The following is a 10259-nucleotide window of genomic DNA, read 5'->3' on the forward strand; positions in this document are numbered from 1 at the left end:
AGAAACATACCCTTTAAAATTTAAAGACAAATGCAATTTGATGTTTAAAATGAAAAGTGTCTTATAGTATTGAAGTTTTAAAGAATATAATTTGATATTTTATTAACTTCCTTTTATAAGATTATAAAATGTAGTGTAGATGTTTTTGAAAACTATTGTTGACATCGCTTTCTCGCCCCCATGAACTTTGGCTTTAATCATTTTGAAGGAGAATTCAAGGCTTCTCCCCGCTGGAAAGTTGGTTAAAAGAATGATACTTTAGGTTTCCAAAATTAACAACTGGTAGAAAGAAATAAAGACATGGTCCCGTTTCATGTATTTTATTTATTTTTTTTAAGCTAATTTTCTATCTCTTAATATTTCAAACTAGCTTTATAATTTTTAAATATTTGTAAAGAAGTTAACCCACAAATTTTTTCACCTATTTTTTTTTTTTTTTTTAATTTTTATCATTAGAGTATCTTATTTCTCTTTTCCTACGGATAAGCATGTATCCATGAAAACCCTAGCATATCATTTGGGTGTTAGATATGCACTGTTCCAACCTCACCACTCATCTTATATGCCTATTTTGTTTTCTGCTATTTCGGCAAATGCAAATTATTGGTAACACTGCATAGCACTCTGAGTGGTCAGGGAAAGATCAGTGTAAAGATATCCAACAAAACAACAAAACCTTAATCAAACTTATGGGGGGGCCATCATCATCCATTTTCCAGCTTAATCACCTGTTTTTTGTAGTTAGACCAAACTCAGGAGACCAGCTCATTTTTCTACCTTATCGGAATAAAAAATATTAAAATGTAAAAGAAAATCAAATGAGACTCAATTTTATAAATCCCAAGATCTATTTAAAAATGAGAAAATAAAATGATATGATATTTGTAACTTTTGAAATAGTGAAAATGCATAATACCTATAACAAAGATTAATCTGTTTCTCCCTGGACATTGCATTAGTTCTGATTTGTATTCCGTAAGCAATGCTCTTTTTGGAGCTTTCACAATCCATCATTTCTTTTGAAAAGTGGCCATGCGCATGCTGGGCATTATTATTACAATAAAAAATTTCAAACAAGTGGGACACTAAGTTATGCAAAAGCTTCTGTGAATTTGTCAAAATTCAATGTCTCTAGGGTTTAACATTAATACCAATATATATATATATATATATATATATATATATATATATATATATATATAAGTACTGATTAAGTGGTGAACATTAGCTACTGCAGTACATTTTGGACTGCTTTGAAGAACGCATGAGTAATATATTGATTTCTGGACCACGCTAATCATTGATCATATGAAACGTTGGTTAAAATTTGGGTGTAAAGCTAAAATTTTTGTCCTCGCAAAAAAATAAGGATAACACTTATAAGTATAAAATGTATTGAATATTAGATAATCTATTATTCAAGGTATTAGCACTTAAAATTATAATAAATATACTATTGGGTGATTACTTGTTTGTTTCTTAAAAGTTTAAGTGAAACATGAATTTATATATAGAGTTAAAAGATAGGTGAACATCAACATATTGAAATAATGTTTATAAACTATATTTAAATATTGTCATGTCTGTATTTGATTCAATGTGTAGATTTTTATATTTTTTCTTTGAAATTGAGAGTTGATATATGATATTTATATTGCATAATGAAATTGTGATTTTGGTTGCACTAAGAGTTAGTGTTTCACTTATATTAGAGGTAGAAATAGATAAAAATTGGCTTTATTATTATGACATGGAGGTAAATTCTGTAATAATACAAAATCATCAAGATTTTTAATAATCTAGTGATAAAATATTACTACGTATTATCATTATAAAGTTTTAATAATAATAATAACTAGTTTTTAGTTATGAATACTTTTGTCGTAGTGAGTATCTGAGAATAACTTACTCACAGAAGACAATTTTACCATGGTTGGTGAAACCAGTTATGATACAAAGGAGATGCAATAGTTCTAACAATGTTAGTCGCTCCCTTATTTCCTAATCACAAATCAAACAAAGAAGAAGCTATAGATCTCCATTGCAGAGTACAGAAGTTGAGTAGTGTTGATTATTCATAACAGAGCATATATATATCTAAATGGTTAATCAGGAATGAAAGGCACATGAAAGGAAAGTTACTTCATTCAGCACATCTTGGGGACCCATTTGGGATCTCTGGGGCTGAAGAAGGAAGCAGTAACCTTAGAATTGAGTAATTTCAGTGCCTTCTTAGATTTGATGCATCTGGGAGTCTTGTACTGATTGATGGAAGCTCCTTGGCTGATAAACAAGTCCATCAATGAATCAAAGGTTCCTGGCTCCACCACACGTATCTCCAATGGCCCCACCGACTTGTCATGGCTACGGCACCGTCTGTATACGTAGTCCAGTTGCTCTTCCACCGCAATGCAACATTCCTCAAGAACACTTCCGTCAACCATCACGGCGTTCTCATTCTCAGCTTCTGTCTTTATGCCGCAATATAGAATCTCCCAGTACAATACGTAGTGACCTGGTACCGAAGACGTATCAGGGTAACTGGTGTACTCCACCAAGAGACCATCGTAGGGTTCCAACAATTTCTTGGCCATGGTCACGCTCCTGTGCAGGTCCTCCTCGTTGGTCTTTTCAGTATCCACGCTGATCACTACATTTCTTCTGCAGATGAAACGCACTTGTGGGGCGTTGTTGTGGAATCCCACCACCTGCAGCACGTCACCCACGCGGTATCGATACAGCCCTAGATGTTGGGGTCATGGTGGTGTCAAAGGAAAACTAAATTATTCAACTCTGTAGATTTAACCAGTGGATCTGTATAATGATGATGATGATGATGATGATGGTAGCAAATTGGTTGCTTCAAGTTCTCAAGTACATAACTCACTTTTCTGTACTTAGTAGAAATTTGTCTGATACGATACCGATGACAAAGATACATCATCATTTTTACGTCTGAGTGATTTATATTTCAGTAAACTATCTTTTCTGCTAAATAATCATTAAAGAATGCAAACATCATATTTTGAGAGCTCACAAATTTTTACATCTTATCAACCACTTCACACTCCATTTTTAAGGATATTATGATTATTTAAAAATATATTTTTTTCTATTTATGAAAAGAAAGATAGAATAAAATAATAGATGTCAAAATTTATTACATCTCAAAATATCGTGATGTAGATATACCTAAATACTTATTTATTTGATCTCAGTTTTGATATATTTACTTAGTATCTATAGATTGATTTAAGAGGGTTTTTTTTTTTTTTTTTTGTGTACAAAATTATCCAGTTTAACTTTTAATAGTTAATTAATTTCCTATAATTATTTTATTTATAATTTATTTGAAAATAAAAGTAATGTTTGCTTATTTATATTTTGGATTCTTACTGGTAGACAAAATTTTATGAGAGAATAACGAGGAACACACATAATGATTAATATTCTATAAAGCTTAATATGAAAAATGCATTTTATAGTTATGCATATATGCAATAAAATCAGTCAGTTGTTTGTATATAATTTAATATTAAAATTATCTACTCTCATTTATAAGTCTCGCCACATATATACCCAAAGGCTGCTTTAATTCCAATTATTACACCAAGGCAGAAAGTTAGTGTGTTGAAGTACATATCATTAGAAAAAAAACAAAGGATTGTGTTACTTAAACTTCTTTAGCTATTTGGATTAGATGAGATATGTAATTAGAATGCACGCATGAACTGGATAAATTAATGTGGGAACTCACCAGCGAAGGTAGTGACCACGGGCTCATAGAAGCAACCGAGTTTGACATGAACCAAATCCACGAGCTTATCATTTGGAACATCACCTTCATCAAAGTCCATCAACAGTTTCCCGTTATGTCCGAGAGGAAGGAACTCAAAGTAGCCCATGTTAGGCAAGAGGGTAAAAGCAACATCCCCAGGATCACAAAGAGGTTTCAGATTAACCCCAAAGTAGCACTCAGATGAAGCATACATGGTACAAACCAAAGGCAACTTCCCATCACTGTAATGCTTAAGAGCAGGAACATACTGAGCCATTGACCCTGTCACCACAGCCTCTATGTACTTCGCCTTAGGCCAAAGCTGGCACAGAATTCCCTTCCAAGAATTTTGGCTACAGATTCTTGTGATCTCATCTGCCAAACGAGGGTCAGGGGTTGAAAGCACTGTGGACATGCATGACCGACATGAAGGGTCTGTTATGAAGGAACTTAGTTTCCCACTGCGTATGTCCTCACATAGCTGCCTCCAGTTTCGTTCTAAGAAGGAAATGGCTCGAAGAAATGCAGAGGCAAAGACGGCACCCAGCCTTAGCACCTGGCGCCTGTGGACCAAACCTGCTAGAAGCTGGCAATGCATGCTTTGGTTGCTGTCATTGCACAGAATGGTTTGGTCAGGGCTTGTGTAATCGTTCCAGGGGTCGTGTGTGCGGCACTTGAAGTGCTTGCTCTTGTAGTAGCTTGTTAACACTGTCCTTGCAGGTAAGCCACAAGGAGTAGACATTTCTGCTTTTACGAAGAACAGATACATCGCCTTGCCCTCGTCAAGATCAGGAACGTACCTACGATTCATTGCTAATTATGTTCAACTTGAAGGTATGGTTGGGAAAATGGTTATGAAATACTCAGTATGCAGCAGTCAATAAAAAGACATGTTCATATGTACAATGTTTCCATTACCATATATTATATTCTGATACTATAAGGTACTAGGTAGTACAAATTTAACAAACTGGTATGTTTTCGGACTTTCTCATATTGGCCATGGTATATGGCAATCAGGTCTGTCAAGATGCATCAATAATGAAATACAAGTCAAGATGCACTAGCCAGTTAACATGCACCATAATATATCATCAAGAAAAGAATATATATATATATATTTTAAATAATATAAACGTAACCTATGCATGGTAATGGGCCCTCCACCCTCCTACTCTAATGAATAGTTGTCACGTCATATCTTTTTCATCTTATCTTTTTTCATTTGGCCATATACTTAGAATGGAGAATCATAATCCAAGCGTGATGACATCAAACACAGCAAACACTCAAGTTGATAAGCAAGAAAGTTAATCATTCTAAGCTTCAGGCATGTTGGAATTCGAGGCAACTGCTGATGAACATTGAAGTATTAATTCAAAATGCAACAAAAAGGGTATGACTAGTAAAATGTCTACGTGCATAATCAAGGCCAAGAAATAAAAAGATATGGCGATGTTACAGTTATGTATTGTATATTAACTGATTCATGATTGGCATGATAAGATTGTACACGAAGGTACGGCGTTCTAGATCTTCTGCAATTGATGGTGTGGGAAATCAAATAGTATTTTAGGAAAGAATAAATTAGGAAATTTGTGTATTTCATTACAAGTATATATTTTATTGTAATCGGTACAGATTTGAATAAATAGGGACAATCCCATAAATCAAGGGATTCTAGAATAGAATATAGTTATTATATTTCCTAAAATAGCTTAGGTCTCCTGTATATATCTTGTATGATCTCTTTGTAATAAAGATATCAATTTCCATTTAACCTAATTTCCCAGAGATGGCATTATTTTAGGCTCTCCACCTGAAGTCCCTGAACTGCACATGCCATATATAATATATGATTAAGATTGTTTACATAAAATACAAGAAGAAACTTATGATAAAAGAATGAAATAATGAGGAAATAGTAGCAGTAGCAGAGTTACCTGCATAACATTTCTGTTATTTGGTGACCAGTGATGAGAGAAGAGTCCTCCCCATTTGCAATTCTCTGGATATATGGGAAGATTCTTTCATAAGTGGTGACTGGAACGAAGCTCTTAAACTCTGTTATATTTTTTTCTCCCCTCATAAACTTATTCAGATACTCCGTTTCTCTATTATGAGTTAAGATCTGTTTCAAAAGGTTTTCCTGAACTTCAGAAGCCTTCATTGTAAGCCTCTCTATCTCCTTCAGTGCTTCCTCACCTTTGTACTCTAATTTCTTTCCATCCATGGTCACAGAAAGGAACAGAAGAACTAACACAAGAGTAGAGTATAAAACTTAATGTTCACTTGGTGTGAAATGCATTCAGTGTGTTTAATTATTTATAGATAAGTATGTATATTATAGCATAAAGTTTCTTTGGCGCATATTGTTGTGTTATTTTTCAATAAAAACGTTTTTATATTATTTTTTGGTCACTTTTTATCCAAAATTTAGGTAAAAAATTAATACAAGTATTTTTTTTTTTAATGGTGTATGATACATAAGTACCTTGGAACTTTTTTTTGCAAATTTTGTCCTATTATTTATATGGCCAGATACAGCTCTTCTTAAAAAAATCTTCTCTTTTCTTTATTTATTTACATCAGTGCAACCCCATTGGAAACAATTAATGTCGATGCCATTCATGATGTGGTCCCCATAGCTACATTTACTTGGCTTCAGCTTAATGATTTTAGAACTGAGGTTCTACCAAAATAATTTTTTGGGTACATTCTACGGAAACAATGATGAAAAATGTTGCATGATAGATAGCACAGCTTCCAAAAGCTTAGCTGTGCTAAACAACAATGAGAATTAGACAGAGCAGCACATGACCTGAAAATTTTATGGTTTTATGATTATGACGGCCCCCCTCATCACTCGTTTCCATTGGTGTGTGAAAAAAACATCTTCCACATTGTACTGTTGTCCTTCAAGATGTTCCATGTTAGTTAGATAAGATTAAAGTTAGCTTGTTCAATGGAATAATTTAATTGGTACAGTATCAGAAGGGATGCCCACAACTATGTCAGGGACTTTTGTAACTTTGCATATTTTGAGTGAAAGACAAATACAATAGAAAGAATAAGCTAAAGCACAAGGAAGAAGTATTCTCATTTCTGAATAATCCACAGGACAAGGATGCGAGGTTCGATTCTGTAGCTTTGATACTGCATTGGTGGTTAAACAAGGAAGTTATTATGTCTATTCTTGAGATTTTCTGGCAGGAACATCAGACACCGAAGATGGTGGTATGTATGTGTAACAAAGTATCTGGTTCTAGTTCATGATTGGACATGTATATATTCTTCTCTGCGCTTTTATATTTGATATATTCGTGTTCTCTCCGTGTTTTGGAATTGAACATGTTGGTCTACCAGAACTTGAAACCAATAAGTAATTTCTTTCCATAACTAAGCCAGTATTTAACAGGAAGCTAGTCCTAAAAATATGGTTTAGGCAAAATTAGTTGCAAGCATCAAGAGATCATTGATAGTGTCCATTGGTTAAAAATATAAAACAAAGTAAAAAAAAGTTATATATTCTTGATAGCTTACAAAGATAGAGTGAAATGTAAGATCTGTTGAGAAAGAAAAATGTAGCAGGAGAGGAAACCTAGCCGACTAGAATTGAATTGAGCAGGCACATATCCTTATCCAGAAGAAGGAGAACAACTATAGTGTCACTGTCGAAGATGTGATGAAGGAAAAGTGTGACAATCCTCTTTGCATATCATATCAATGCCTTTACTGAGGTTGCTTGGTTTGCTTAATGAATGTGAAGGTGGTGTCCTTGTTATCCACATGAAAATTGTAGTGGTGAGGTGGTAAAACTTGTTTGCTATTTCTAGGAAGTAGTGATGGTGAAAGGGAAAAGTGATGGTTTTTGCATGAGTGACTAGGTGAGCACATCTTCAGGATTTGTGTGTCCTCCAAAAACTTGTTAGAAATAATATTGTATTTGACAAGGGTCGAATGCAAGATGAAAACAATCCGTAACCTGATGAGTGGGTTAGCATTTGTCCACAACTAGCTTAGTGGATGTAACCTTTAAGACAGAGTGATGGAAGGGAAACATGTGCCAAATGAGGAGTGTGGATTTCATATGGGTGTCATGTGACGTATACCATTACTTAATATGTGATACATATATGTTTACTCCTACCACTATCATGGAAGGTGTTGTTGCTAAAACATGGAATGCTACGCTATGTCTTTAATATATATGACTATTAGTATGACTATCCCTCTTAATCAACTCACCCTTCTTCGCTAATATCGTCTTAGTGGAATTCATTATGGGTCCCGATATTTTGATACCAAAATTTTGACACCATTTTAATACTGTAACGTGTCACAACTTCATTGGTTGCCTTTTAATTTTTTTTTGAATTAAAATTTGACGTCAAGTTTAAGGGAGGTTTCAAAAATGTGTGCTTTCAAAAATGCCCATATCCTGTTCCATTTGAAATAAACATTCTCTCTCATGTTTCAGAAGTCTGGTTTCGTTCTCCCTCTCGCTCTCACTCTTCCTCTTGCTCTCGGTCTCGCTCACCCTCTCGCTGTCACTGTTAGTCTGGGTGTCGCTCTCACTGTCACTGTTGGTCTGGGTGTCGCTCTCGCTGTCACTGTTGGTCTGGGTGTCGCTCTCGCTATCGTTTTGAGCAATGTTGTCGTCTTTGTTGAGTTCATTGTGCGAAATGGGAAGTTCGATAAGCATGGTTCTTCGAGCACCAAGGTAAAATGGTTCTTCCTCCATTTAGTTGTTGTTTTATATTTTTATGTTGTTTTCTTTTGAGGGCATTTATGTTTTGGTTATTTTGTTTGAGGTTGATGCAAATGAAGAAAGGAAAAGGTACAACAAACGTTTATGTCGATGGTTGCATTTACATGCTGCAGATAATTTATATGAATTGATTTAAAATGTGAAATTGTTTTTGGTTACATTGTGTTCTTGGTTGCATTGTGTTTTTGGTTGCATTGTGTTTTTGACCAAATGTTAAGATGAAATTTATTTATAGGTATGGATTTGTGAGAATTTCATTCCTCCCCAAGGTCCAATAGATAAATTTCCTAGAATATTACATTGGATGAATATATATTTGGGAGACAACTTCGTGAAAGGAGTTATGGAGACGGGGTGGTATGTGGTTAATTTGTTCATTGTTTAATGTTATGATATATATGTTGATAGTATGATAACAATTGTTCAATTTCAGGTTCATCATGATGTTGATTTTGGTATAATGAAGGATAAGAAGGTTGAAAAGGATGACCAACCAAGACCCAAAATGAAAGAAGACAAATAATCAACAAAGAAGCTACTGAAAAGAAAACGCAGAGAGATTTTTATGCGTACTATAGAAGACCAACAAAATCTAGTTGCAGGACTTAGAAGGAGGGTTGTTGTCTTGGAGAAAGAGTTGGCCGAAGAGAAAGCTAGGCGAAGAAGACTAGAGGATGGTGGACATAGTGGTGGTGGACACAATGTGCCACGTGTAGAACCTTCCATCTCCCCGGGAGGGATGTCCACCGATCCAACTCCAATGAAGACGTATGTGAGGAAAGGGTCACGAAGGCGTTATAAGAGCATAGCCCTTAGAACTCCTTACATTGGATTGCTTAGAATAAAAAATGAGTGATATTAGTATAGGTTTCTTAAGATGGTGTAATATAAAATTAGTCTTACATGAAGAGATGTTTTGTTATCTGTATTGTTTTATGTTAAATTTTATAAAACATGTAACTTTCCTTGTTTAAGATATTATTAGTGTTAACTGAATTGGTTTTGTTATTATCATTGGAAAATGAGGTTTTGATTGAATTGTTAATGATTAAAGTTGGGTTTTTGTTTTAGTACTGATGGATTTGTTGGATGAATGAAACAATGCATGTGGACACAGGAAACAATGCATGTTTGGGCACCACATGTTGCATATAGGAAACAATTATGTTGAGTAGAGCCACTTGGCTAAAGTCGTGAAACTAGTGCACCAGAAAAGGCACTGGTAAATGTTTACAGCAGCCCTGTAAACGTTTACGCGAGACAATATTGCAATTTGTACAGAAAGTTGTACTGCAGGAGCCAGTTTTTAATACATAGGGGACCAAAGTCTAAATTTTTGAATTATTTGCACAGACGCTACTGTTTTGGTGTCTTTCTGTTGCTTAGGTGTGATTTAAGTGTGATCAATCATGTTTGGCACCCCATGTTGCAGATAGGAAACAATTATGTTGAGTAGAGCCACTTGGCTAAAGTCCTGAAACAAGTGCACCAGAAAAAGGCATCAGTAAACGTTTACAACAGCCTTGTAAACAGTTACGCGAAACAATATTGCGATTTGTACAGAAAGTTGTACTGTAGGAGCCAGTTTTTGATACATAGGGGACCAGACTCTGATTTTTTGAATTTTTTGCAAAGACGCAACTGTTTTGGTGTCTTTCTGTTGATTAGGTGTGATTTGAATGTTATCAATCATGTTTGGGCACCCCATGT

The 10259-nt window shown here is 34.7% G+C and overlaps 1 protein-coding gene across 3 annotated transcripts; it reads right to left on the reverse strand.

Annotated features, from left to right (window-relative positions):
• Positions 1 to 1866: 1866 nt before the first annotated feature.
• LOC106771383 (putative indole-3-acetic acid-amido synthetase GH3.9) lies at positions 1867 to 6059 on the reverse strand. 3 transcript variants are annotated; one of them, XM_014657354.2, is made up of 5 exons: positions 5722 to 6059; positions 5578 to 5611; positions 5262 to 5329; positions 3758 to 4578; positions 1867 to 2743 (listed from the first exon to the last, which is right to left on the reverse strand). In XM_014657354.2, the coding sequence occupies exons 1-5, from the start codon at positions 6009 to 6011 to the stop codon at positions 2148 to 2150; spliced, it is 1809 nt and encodes a 602-aa protein (XP_014512840.1). In that variant the 5' UTR covers positions 6012 to 6059; the 3' UTR covers positions 1867 to 2147. The 3 variants fall into 3 exon arrangements, with proteins under 3 accessions (XP_014512840.1, XP_022641183.1, XP_014512839.1); XM_022785462.1 differs by having other exon boundaries at positions 5241 to 5611; positions 5722 to 5785; XM_014657353.2 differs by lacking the exons at positions 5262 to 5329; positions 5578 to 5611.
• Positions 6060 to 10259: the final 4200 nt, after the last annotated feature.

Source organism: Vigna radiata, chromosome 8 (assembly GCF_000741045.1).
Source record: "Vigna radiata var. radiata cultivar VC1973A chromosome 8, Vradiata_ver6, whole genome shotgun sequence".
Classification (NCBI taxonomy): domain Eukaryota; kingdom Viridiplantae; phylum Streptophyta; class Magnoliopsida; order Fabales; family Fabaceae; genus Vigna; species Vigna radiata.